The sequence below is a fragment of the Hippocampus bargibanti genome, linkage group LG05, assembly GCF_051943395.1.
Source record: "Hippocampus bargibanti isolate YZ-2025 linkage group LG05, ASM5194339v1, whole genome shotgun sequence".
NCBI lineage: Eukaryota > Metazoa > Chordata > Actinopteri > Syngnathiformes > Syngnathidae > Hippocampus > Hippocampus bargibanti.
In genome coordinates, this window is record NC_142738.1 from 12,496,807 (window position 1) to 12,510,000 (window position 13,194).

Sequence of the window (13,194 nt, forward strand, 5' to 3'; positions counted from 1 at the left end):
AGAACGTGTAGTACGTGTCACTGTATTTACTCTCCATAAGGTGTATCTTGAAATTACTGAACAAAGTTTGCCGGATTCGTCTAGTAACTCTTTAATAAACTATCTCCCACTTGGAAGATTCCAATTGTGTCTAAGTATCTTGTAGTTAAACATTGTGTGTGTTCAGCATACGATAATGGCAATGTTGCGTCAAAACATTTAAGATAAGAAGGTAAGAAAGCCTTTCATAGTCCCACATTGGGGACATTTGCAATCTACAGCAGCAAAATTAAAAAGGGTTGGGGGGGGGCGTCAAAAAGAGAAAACAAAGTATTACATGCACAAAAATGACACCAAAAAGTTTCAGAAAAAAACGTAAAAGTACAGGTTGTTCAATTCAGTTCTCTAGCGCAAATATGTTCTTTTCTCCATTCCAGTCATCAGGTACCAGTGTCATGGTGGACATCGCAGTGATGGGAGAGGCGCATGGACTGATCACAGACCTGCTGGCTGACCCCTCTCTGCCCTCCAACACTTGCACTTCACTAAGGGCTGTCAGCAGCCTGCTCACCACCCAGCTCACCTTCCAGCCCTTGCACCGGCCACGCCCCGCTCCCCTGCTTTACCCCTGCGATGCCCATGTCTACTCCGACTCCGAGGAGGGACCCGAGAAGGGAGAGAAGTCGTCCATCCATAAGGTCAGGAAATTCAAGGAGGCTACATGTGGGGTGAAAAGCACAATTTCAGAATTGGGCCCAAACTTTCAAATGTATCGTTGTCTTTGGGAAATATGTGAAATTACCTTTAGATGGAACTGCGGTCCACTGTATTATGGCCCAAATAATTTAAAGGGCACAAATCGTTCTACGCACATGTTAATCTTTGAGCCCGTCTGCCCGCTAATGGCTGCTGCTGTAGACCTTTTAGCATTAAATGAAGGAAGTGTGTTTTCATAGAGTTGAGTGAAGAAAAATAGAGCATGTCTACTGCTTGGAGCTTGCTTCTCCCTTTCATAGCCACAGCTGTGTCAACATGACAGATGTGCAAAGTCAGATGTGTGTACGTGTGTACGTGTGTGCATGTGTGCGCGCAGCAGAAGAAAGAGGTGGTGAATGCGTATGTCAAAATGGTTGAAAAGACACAGTCATTTGTGTTAAAAAGTTGGATGTCGAACACAATTGAAACTTTTTAGTGTTTTTGAAGGCAACGCCCATCCTTGGCTATCCCTACATGAAACTAATCACATTGTCTGGACTCGACGGAGTGACCACTGAGTCTGCACTTTTTCAGACTCTCAGGATGACGATGTTCAACTCTGTCTGTGTAAGAGGAGAACTGTAGGAGGGAAGTTAGTCAGCAATGAAATTTATCCCCAAAATGTAACACCCTAAGAGCACGATGTTGGCTTTTCAAACTTTGCTTTTTTTTAACAAACACAAACAGACTCTCTGCTTTGACATTTTGGTTTCAAACACAGCATTCATTTCCATCAATCCATCCATCCATTTTCTTCACCATATATGCTGTTTTGGTTTCTGGTGAGAGGGAGAATATTCCCATCTGACTTCAGATGTAAGGCAAACTACTGTATACCGTGGACTGTTTGTGAGACAATCACCGGGTGCCTTTGAAGACAAGTCACACTCACATTCATGACTGAGTCAGGGCGCTGAATCTTTAGATGCTGCAGGGAGGTCAGGTGAGCTACACCAGCCCGGAGGATGAAGCGGACATTCAGTTTCCGGGCTTTCGTTCTCCTGCTTTGTGCAAATCACAAAGCAACTATGCTCATGGGGCGAGATTTCTTGCTTTACTTTACATCACTGGCAGTTAATTTAACATCAAGCTGACCAGACAATTATGTTTCTTTTTGTTGCATATAAAAACAAATCAATAAAATAATAATACCATACAATACATATTGATCTATATATGCCTCAAGCTGTAACAAAGTGCTTAACCTGGACAGCTATCATATACAGGAAATAAAGCAGTCACAACGATAGTAGAAAGCACCAGGAAGCGAAACCAAGATAAAGTCGGAGTCATACTGAGTTGAATGCCAAAGAGTACAAGTGAGTTTTGAGATGGGTTTTAAAGATGGGCAGCGAGGGGGCTTGCCGAATATTCAGTGGCAAGTCATCCCAGAGAGTGGGACCAGCAACGGAAAAAGCTTGATCCTCTTGAGCCTCTGTTTAGTTTTTGGCATGTAATGTTAATGATAATGATTAAAAATAATAATAATCATTAACATCATCGTCGTCATCATCAATTGCGCCGTTGTGGGTGTGGGCACAGCCAACTTGCTTCCTGGTCTGTAATAGTGTTTTCTCTCATTCCCTTTAAATTCAGGTCAAAAGAGACGCACAGTCGACATGGCGAAGCACAAACCAACATAATTGAAGTTCATTCACCAAATACATTTTTAAGGAACTGCAACATCTCCACTTGCAGATGATGTAATTTTGTCTGTTGTAATGTGATTGTACGATTCTATGTGACCCCCTTTCGGCTAAAGTATTGTCTATTTTGAGCCACCAACTTCTCAGGTGTGCAAAGGGCATTGGGTGGTATGATCTGCCAAATTCCTAAACATGCTAAAGAAGGCTTAGCACCTACACTAAAATCAAACAGGCCAATTTTTACACATGAAGTGCCTTACATAATATAAGGTGTCCACAAGTTGGCTTTGTGCATGAGTATACACGGCCTGTTTTTTAGTTCAGGGAGTCAGGTTAGCGGAGTTTCATTCTTACGGTGATAACGTAACTCACATATTGACGGAATTCAGGTTGCACCATAGTCTATCCTGACGCAAAGCTAACACCGCAGTAAAGTCAATAATACAGTAAATGTTTTCATGGTCAAAATGACCATGCTCTGTCATACATATGAAGTCATCAGTTGAAAAATATGAAATTGGATAGATTTTCTTGTCCCGTTGTCATTAAAGGACAACCCACGTCACTTTTTTGTTTCCTAACTGACGTCAGTAAAACGTTTATGGGCATCTAAAATACCCAAAACACACAGTATATTTTTATTCAAATGCAAAACACCAATAAAAATGACTTAAAGTGTCTAAAAAGTAATTCAATTTGAAACTGGAAGTGGCCAGTTTCAGAAGGTCCCGCCCCCTTGTTCGTGGAGTCACGCCAAGACAATGGCTTCAGATTCGGAGAATATGCTTTCTTGTTACGCATCCAGTTATGAATATGATTCAAATAGTTCTGCAGAGGAAAGTATAAATGTTTGCAATCGATCAAAGGTTTTCTGGGTCGTTTTGATTGCCCAAGATTGATGTGTAGTGTCACATAAAATGCAGAAGATGGCGGCAGAGCTCCATTGGAAATAGTTTTGTTTTGCAGTTTGGAATTATTTTCAACAAATATCAGAGTTGTCTCGGTGTAACATAAAACGATTCACCATTGCGTTATTTATGTGTTTACCTTCTAATTTCGCCATCAATACAGATCAACACGAAGTTTTCAGACCAAACAAAGTATGTCAAAATGCATTGAGGTGATGCAAGGTATGTCCTTTCTCAGTCAGGGGCGTTCCTTCAGTGACGTAGGGTGAGGACTCGTCACCAACTCAAAAACAAGACTTCCTGAATATTCAGCGCGAGTCTTAAAACGTAAAATATAGCTATATGCGGTGGAATCTTTGTAAAATACATTTTACAAATTATGGACACAACTTGTCCGGAGACGTCGGTTGTCCTTTAAATATATTGTGTTTACCCAATTGACATGGCCATTGACTAGCTTGAAGTAAAAAGTGAAGTGGCACGAAAGGAAATATCTGCTCAGGCTAATTCTGTCTTAAAAAAAAACTACCATACAAACACAATAATCATCATTTGAGTTCAACACCTTTGATTTTCAACACTGCAGATGATATGTTGTGTTGCTTATAGCATAAGGATGGTGTTGTGGGGGGTTGCGTGTATCAAATCTAAATACTGTACTATCAGGAAAGTAAAGTTGGGCAAAAGCTGCCGCATGTGTGACAGAACACGTGTTTGTATGACTCGCCTTTTGCTTTGAATGGGCTTGTTCACAATTCTGAGCCAATATTTATTTATTGGGTCATCATGCAAAAGGCTGTGCTAGCGTGGAACACAGAGACATTTTCATCCTTTGTGCCTCTTTGCCAAGCTGCTGCATGGCTTGTAGCAGATGGAAGCATCACACATGGGCAAACAGTACGGGGATTCCCAGGGGAGATGCAGAGAGTTGAGAGAGTGCGAGAAGCAGATAGCGTGGTAAAGATGAAATGAGGTTTGGAAAAGAGTAAAGAAGTTGAAGAAAACACCAGTGTGTCATCTGTGTTGTAGTACAGTGTGAAAAGGTCGTGTTACTGAAATGATGCAGGAATAAGCTGTACTTCTTCAAGATTGGGAATACTTTTAAGACAAAACAATTCCTAACCCTTGTTGGTTTGATTTCTTCATGACATTTTCTTTATGTTCCTTTCTGTTTGCAGCGTTTGAGGCGGAGTCTCCACCCGGGTCTCCTGAGGAGGATCTCCTCCACATGGACCACAACCACCTCCGCTACAGGCTTGCCCACAATTGAGCCAGGACCCGTGCGGAGAGACCGCAGCACCAGCATCAAACCTTACCATGAAACTCTCACATGCAGGTAGTCGACCGCCACACGTCTCCATGTATCCTCAGAGGCCACCTTTTAGTCATACGCAGCCTTTTTTTTTTTGGTTCGCTCTATTTCCAGAATCACATGCTTCATTAGATCATACTTTGCCACACAGTGATGTTAAACTGCAGAGCAAGACCCCCCGTAATTGCTTTCGCGTTATGACACGCTACGCCAAGGTTATTAGGTTTATTCCCGGCGGTGCGTCTGTAGTTTTACCAAACTTATCAGTGTGACCGCACAGGCACTGCCGCAGTAGTCCCCCCCCAAAAAAATAAAAAAGACGCGTGTGTGCGTGCGTGCGTGCGTGCAACCAGAGCCCGGAATGGAAAGAAGGCCCACAGGCAAAGGCATTAACCTGAATAACTAAGACACGCATAAACTCCCAGTGCATTAGTGCAAAAGATAGCACGAGCGCCCAGTCCATGAATGGGCCTCAAGCGCCTGTCACATCTATAATGTGTGGTTTGGTGCGGTGTGGTGGGTTTGTAGAAGCTGAAGGTTTGGAAGCAAGTTGAAATGCATTCATGTGAGGGGATTAATCCATGTGGTTTGGGTTGCTCTTCAAACGTTCAAATTGACGACTACGTTTTGTTTGGAAAGAAATGCAAAAACAAGTCAAGACAGCTGGCATGCCACTTTTTTTTCTACAAATAACGGCTACAAATGCATTTCTTTTTTTTACACTTTACTTCATCATGATCGGTGTAGAAATGGTATTCTTTACAGGTTTGAGGTTGACTACATGATTATGGTTGGATGAATCCAGGACAACTGAATCAGTGCTGCAGAGTCAAGATTCATTTCCAAAGATCTCAGCTGTGTCTTTGTGTATATGTGTGTGCGTGCTTGTGTGTGCGCGTGTATTGTGTGTGTGTGTGTGTGTGTGTGTGTGTGTGTGTGTGTGTGTGTGTGTGTGTGTGTGTGCGTGTGTGCGTGTGCGTGTGTACGTGTGTGTGTGTGTGTGTGTGTGTGTGTGTGTGTGTGTGCGTGTGCGTGCGTGCGTGCGTGCGTGCGTGTGTGTGTGTGTGTGTGTGTGTGTGTGTGAGTGTGTGTGTATTCCCGATTTATTCAGGAATTGAAGATGATGTGAGCATCATTCTCAATTTTTTTGAGGTTTTGGTTTCTCTTGCAGGGGTGCTGCCAAAGCGCTGGTCAGACCTCTGGCAATGTTTTTCCCTTCTACGAGCATTTGCATTTCCTTCATGTTAGCGCCTTGTTACAGCTTCAGCTGTTGTTAAAGCGCTACATGCAGTAAATCAATATGTACGTTGTATGTATTGCATTGTATTTTGGACAGCCGCCCTCATTTCAAGCTCATATAACTTCAGACCCATATAATTTAAGAATTAACTCTTTTTTTCTGATGAAAGAAGAGTGTGTAAGGTTTGTAACACTGTATTGAATGTTTATATAATCCTAAAATAATGTGTCTCCTGGAATTCAAGTGACAATGACAAAAACCCTGGCACTGGAGTGGACACATTTTTACACATCGTCTGGCAGTGAATGAGTTAAATATGATATTTGACATATTGTGGGGCTTAATATATTATTCTGTCAATAGGCAAAACAATACTCCAGCATCCATAAATCACTCCCTCGCGTTTGTGTCTTGCAATTGGTTCAAGCCTTGGTGAGCGTGACTTTTGAGATTTTCCTTGAGCATTCATCAGTGTTGGTAGCCTCCACCGTTGTGTCATTTCCACCGTCTACTCCCAATATTCATGAGATATTTTTAAATTCCATCTGTCGAAATGTGTTCACGATTTAAGTCAAAAACTTTGAAATCTGACCCATTTTTGTCAGTTTTTCTGTGTAGGATCTCAGTCGTACAGGAGTGGTCCATCAATGAAAGGTTTCTTCATCCGTCATCTGTACTTCTTTGAAGGTGTTGGACGTTTCACTTCTCATCCGTGAAGCTTTGTCAGTGAACTAAGGTTGTGCTGGAAGCTCTGGCCCTATATATATCCCGAATGGACAGAGGTGGAAAGGCCTCTGCTTTGATAGGCTCCTGCTCTTAGGGACGCAATGAGGTTAAAATCTTAGCTAAAGAAAATAGATGGTTTAAAAGGGGAGTAAAGTAAGCATTTTTTGTAAAAGAGCAAAAATCGCCATAGTTATTTGAGGTTTTATAAAATAATAAGATCTCTAAAATGTATAGGGAGCCAGTGAAGGGCTGCCAGAGTAAGTGTTATGTGCTGGTCCAGAATTATTTTTTTTCCCCATCGCACACAAATTCCACAATTGGGCCGTTGATAATTTCGATCGGCCAAGTATGCTTATTGCCGTTTTTAAGACATTGGTGGAGGTGGGGGGTGGGGCGGTTGTCAGCAGCCTTTCTGGGGTGTGTTTACACAATGACTGTGCGTTACATGAGCACATTCTGTAAATGTAAGCACACTGAGCGGCTTTTGTACACAGGGGGCCCACTTTGACTGCTCTTTAGGCTCTGCCCAGCTCAACTGTTGCAGGCTCCAGCTATGACCACTTAAGGTGGTATGAGTATAAACAAACATCGCAGGCTTTCCCCCTGTCACCAGAACCCCACAATTATTACACACACTGGATACACAGTCCCGAGTGCATTTTGGCGGAAAATAAACACAACTGAGGTGGCTCCGCGTTTGCTTGACTGTGCATGAGAGCGCTCTTATATTTATTTAATTTCGGCAGCTGTAGTAAAATGATTTCAACTTGCAGTGTGCAAGTGCTTGGGATCAAAGTTTGTGGTTGTTTTTTTTTAAATTCAACTCTTCCATTATCATAATGGGGTGAGTGCCTTGAGGTAGCCTGTGCATCAAAGCATGATGTGCGATAATCGTATCTATGAATTTATTGAGTCATTGAGGAGAACACATTGTTGAAGAAACAAAATAAACACGTGGCTTCAATTACTTTCTCTCTGCTCCTCGTCCCCCTCATCTCTCTGCTTCCTCATCATCATCATCTTGAAATTTTAATTAGACATTCGGCCTCCCTACGTATCCCCGTGATGTCATCATACATAGACTACATAGAATTAGCATTGGAGTTAACATCGGCCTCCAAGCCGCCATACATGTTTTTTTTTTAATAAAAAGGTTGAATGAAGAGAATCCTGTCCACATTGCTCAGCTGCATTCATCTGCTGTGCTCTTGATCTACTTGGTGTCATCTGGCTCAAAGAGACAGTGGATTACTGGAAGCAGAAGTAATGGCGACAGTGTTTATTGTGGCTTGGCCATTGGAGGATTGGGCGTCGGACCAAAGCTAGTTTGCCAGTGTGCTGTGATTGGTTTGACATAAACTTTTTGGTGGAGAGTGAGGGGAGGAAGCTAAGGCCAGCCGGTCTATCATCAAAAGCTTTCAATCAAACAGTATGGAAGGACAATATAAATTATGATATCATGTGGATAATACGTCTGTGTAAACTCTCAGTCGTACAGGAGTGGTCCATCGATGAGAAGGTTTCTTCAGTCGTCATCTGTACAAAAGTGAAGGTTTCGGACGTTTCGCCTCCTATCCAAGAGGCTTCGTCAGCGAACTAAAGTCTGACTGGTCGTATCGGCCCCATTTATATATCCCTAATGTCCAGACCTGGTGGCGCCGGACACAGCTATGATAGGTCCCTACTCTCAGGTTGGGGAGGGCGCGGGACCCCCCCCTGTGGCCCCACTGATTGTTCCTACATTCCTGACTAACGATTGGCCTATTACACCCACTCCCCCCGGTATCACCTCATCAGCATAACGACCCTCATCAGCATTGCGAAAGTTGCCTAACCTGTTTTGCCTGAGCAGGCTATTGTAAGAACGATCCAAATTGAACCTCACACCACCAGACCGGTTTAATGAAGGATTTTGTTGTTTTATAAGAATCGCCTCTTTTACCCCCCTTTCAAACCATCTATGTTCTTTCGCTAAGATTTTAACCTCATTGTCGTCAAATGAGTGGTTAGTAGCCTCCGACCCATTGTTTGTAGCATTGACTCCTCTACATACAATGTAGCCAAATATTTAAAAACTATTTTAGCTCCGTTGGTTGGTAACACAGAATACCACGTAGAGAACACCACAGGGTTTGTAGAGATGATCAAAGACCTCATATTGGAACCTGAGGAAACTTTGGCATCATACGATGTGACTTCTCTCTTTACATCTGTCCCAACCCCAGCAGCAGTCTCAGTGGTGAGGACGAGGCTGCTGGCGGATGTTTCTCTGCATGAAAGAACCAAACTGAAACCGGATCACATCTGCCAATTATTAGAAATCTGCCTTAATACTACGTATTTTCAATTTCGGGAAAAATTTTATAAACAAATCCATGGTTGTGCTATGGGCTCACCAGTTTCACCCATAGTGGCTAATCTTTACATGGAAGAGATGGAGAAACAGGCCCTCACATCCTTCCCAGGGACAAAACCTAGACACTGGTTTAGATATGTGGACGATACTTTTGTCATAATTAAGAAACAAGAAATTCAATCCTTCACAGATCATCTCAACTCTGTAGACTTCAACATTAAATTTACTCGTGAGGACATTCAAGAGAACCAACTAGCCTTCTTGGATTGTAAAGTAATTATAAAAGAGGACAGAGCGCTAAAAACAGAAGTCTTTAGGAAGGCTACGCACACTGACCAATACTTACTTTTTGACTCTAACCACCCTTTACAACATAAACTAGGAGTTATCAGAACCCTCCAGCATAGGGCTAAACTAATACCAACTAGCACTGAAGGTAGAGAAAAGGAGTCAAAACATATCAGGAGAGCACTCACTAACTGTGGGTACCCTCAGTGGTCATTCAACAAATGTCAGAAAGAAAGAATAGCGAACGAAACCAATAATTCTCAAGATTCTAAAAGGAGAGGAGTAGCAGTACCGTACATTGCAGGAGTTTCTGAAAAATTACGAAGAGTCCTTTGGCAACATAAAATTCCTACTTATTTCAAACCGATAAACACGTTAAGGCAAAAATTAGTGCATCCAAAAGATAGGCTACCAAATGAAAAACAAAGTAATGTAGTTTATTCCATACATTGTAAGAATGAAAATTGTAAAGAGCAGTACATTGGGGAGACTCAACAAATTCTCAAAAAAAGACTTTATCAACATCGCAGGGATAATACTAGTGGGCCTCAATCGGCAGTACATTTGCACCTAAAAGCTACTAACCACTCATTTGACGACAATGAGGTTAAAATCTTAGCGAAAGAACATAGATGGTTTGAAAGGGGGGTAAAAGAGGCGATTCTTATAAAACAACAAAATCCTTCATTAAACCGGTCTGGTGGTGTGAGGTTCAATTTGGATCGTTCTTACAATAGCCTGCTCAGGCAAAACAGGTTAGGCAACTTTCGCAATGCTGATGAGGGTCGTTATGCTGATGAGGTGATACCGGGGGGAGTGGGTGTAATAGGCCAATCGTTAGTCAGGAATGTAGGAACAATCAGTGGGGCCACAGGGGGGGGTCCCGCGCCCTCCCCAACCTGAGAGTAGGGACCTATCATAGCTGTGTCCGGCGCCACCAGGTCTGGACATTAGGGATATATAAATGGGGCCGATACGACCAGTCAGACTTTAGTTCGCTGACGAAGCCTCTTGGATAGGAGGCGAAACGTCCGAAACCTTCACTTTTGTACAGATGACGACTGAAGAAACCTTCTCATCCATGTGGATAATAGTTAACTTTTATCGCACACTCTTTTTACTTCAGAACTGTTGTCTCTTTCCCAGGGTGCAGTTTTTGGGGCAGGTAGACTTAATGCTGGGGTCGGCAACCAGTGGCACTGGAGCTGCGTGCGGGTGTTTAGCGCTGCCCCTGTGGCTCCCTGGAGATGTTTTAAAATGTTTGAAAGTGGAAAAACATTGTACAGTGAAAATATAAATATCTTTTTATCTGAATATGGTTTCTGTAGGGGGACAAACATTCTTAACATTTTCCACTGCTGAGGAAATTTGTCCAATGTAGTATTCGATATTTCAACATTTTTGTCAATGGAGATTTGCGTCACAGCCTGCGACACAGATTTTTACTAGCAGGGCGGCATGCCAGCCAGGTGGCTTGGTACAAAGAAACAGCATTTCATGTCCAATTGACCGCGGTAATTAGCAAAGAATGGCCATCTGAAGGACAGAGAGAAGCATTTTAAAAGGGCGCATGCATGCATGTGTATTTATTTATTTATTTATTTATTTATTTATTTATTTATTTATTTATAATTATTTATTTATTTATTTATTTATTGTTCTAATATGGCTCTTTCGAAGTTATGGGTTGCCGACCCTGAATTACTTCATAATGTGCCACTTAAGACATATAATGACAGGCTGAGGTGCTCTATTTACAGATGCCCGTTCAGATTCAGGATGTTCTTGTGATCAAAGCAAAGTCACCTGATACCTGGCCGCATGTGAACATGTCTGCTGTTCTTATTTTCATTTTGCACTGAGGCCTCAATGTCAGTCGGCGAGCTTATTCTGCTGCATTAGCAGAATAGGAAGCAAGGCTGCCAGTTGTTCAACTTGCACTCCTGCTTCGCGCTGACCCAACTGACAATAATGCGCTAGTTGTTCGCCCGCCAAACTATCAAAACTATTTTATATTCCACACCTGCTAGACATTACGCACAGCGGTCCGACCTGGCCACGAAGACACAACAGAACTATTTGTTGAGGCCTCATAACCAATAGTCTCAAGTGGGCACGGCGCAACTTACCAGACAATTTATCGGAGGGAGATAGGGAGCTGCATGCCTTTGTGCTTCTTGCGACACCGTGCATGAAAAACCGCCATGATTTAGAACATTTGGGTCAAGGTATTTGAATTGGAAACACCACCAGATTGACAAATGAACTCTATTATTATTAATAGCCACAACAAGTAAATGCTTGAGAGTCGATTGAGAGGCTCCCCAATGTGATTTATTCTATTTTGAATGGACTCGTAATTCTTAGTGTCATCCCGAGCAGCACCAGGATTAAAATATGTTGCCTGTCCTTTTTAATTTATTTGTATGGTCGGCCATTATAGTCACTGATCTTTTTTTCCCTTGAAACATCTGCAAGTAGTGTTTGTTCAAACGTTGACAGGGGAAAACATACTTAAAGGGATTGATTCCTCATTAAGTTTTTCCTGTCAACGTCTTCCAAGTGCTTTGATATCCGGGACAGATATATTGAATGCAATCTGTCCCAATTCTTCAGCTCAGCTGCTGACAGCAAACACTTGTTCACTTTTTTTTTTAATATGCAAATGCATGTACTATTTGTGGACTAACCAACCCCCCCTCTAAACCCCATGTGCATTCGCCTGAATGTCCTCAGCCGATTTGAAGGCTTGCTCTGGATTTTAATTGCATTCTCCGAGCACTGTGGTGACAATAATGACATCCTTTTTTTAAGATGAGAAAAATGTCTTTAACATTGGATTCTTCCTGTCTACAGTTGTGGAAGACCATACATCAGATTGAGCCACGGGGAGGGCTCAATAGACAAGGGAGACAGAATACCACGCTCAGGTATGCTCTCTAAAAAGATGACATTTTCACGTTCAATTTAATGTGCTCGTACCAGCGTTTGAGATCTCAGCATGGTGCAGCCAACGTGAAATGGCATTTTACATGAATCATGATGGGCTTGGGCTGTAAGTGTTGATACTTTTCATTCAATGGTGCTTTTACCATACTACAACATTAAATAATTAGATTTGCATTGGATTGGATTGAATTAGCCTTTATTAGTCTTGCGGTGGAGAAATGTACATTTCACAGCAGCAAAGTGATGAAAGTAAGAGGAGGAAGAAGGAAGGGAAGAAGTAGAAAAACAAAATACAGGACCTGCTGTAAAATCAGCCACTCTCATGGCGCCATCTGGAAGTCAAAACAAAAAAAAACTAAATACTAACAAATAATGTGACACAACACAAAAGACACAGACAGTCATTCAATCTTAAGGACTTTCTGCACTCGTTTGTAGTATGAAGCAGTTCTAGATGAAAAAGGAGAGGATCAATGCATCCTTTGCACCAGTGGATTAGAGAAGTCCTGGTGAAATGTGCATGTCTGCTACAAGCTAAATGTTGAAAGCAAACACAACGCTGCCGCATCATTGACAAAAAGAGACTGTCTCACATCTCTTGTCCCATGTAAATCCGCTTCAATTCCAAGCTGCGACAGTTCCACATCCGCATTGGCACTGACGCTCCTTTCTTCTCGTCGCGGGCTCCTCAGCCCATGCATCCATCCAACCACATACTCTCCAACGGCACCGACCTTTTCGCTGAACAAAGTGGAGCTGTGAAAATGCTGCCCATTACAGGCGCAAAAAAAGCACAATCACCCCAGAACTTTCCAGCGATGACAGTGAAATGGCATGACATTCCTCCCAAATCAAAAACAGTGCTGGCATATTCGTGCTGCCGAGAAGGCGCAACGGCTTAGCACTGTCTCCTCCTTGATGAATGTTGTGGCCAAAAATACTAAAAACCAATTGGCATCCACACACAACAGAAACACAAAGTAACAAAAGAAAACACAAAAACAACAAAAAAATAAATTTAAAAAAAGCAAGGC

General features: G+C 42.3%; 1 protein-coding gene across 2 annotated transcripts in view; it reads left to right on the forward strand.

The window, feature by feature from the left end:
• The window catches only part of LOC148897968 (cGMP-inhibited 3',5'-cyclic phosphodiesterase 3A-like), a 100,958-nt gene that overhangs the window by 77,352 nt on the left and 10,412 nt on the right, over positions 1 to 13,194 (forward strand). For both annotated transcript variants that reach the window (XM_088996632.1, XM_088996631.1), the window contains exons 4-5: positions 4,468 to 4,625; positions 12,068 to 12,141. In XM_088996632.1, coding sequence (XP_088852758.1) covers positions 4,468 to 4,625; positions 12,068 to 12,141 — 232 coding nt within the window. The remainder of the gene's footprint in view (positions 1 to 4,467; positions 4,626 to 12,067; positions 12,142 to 13,194) is intronic.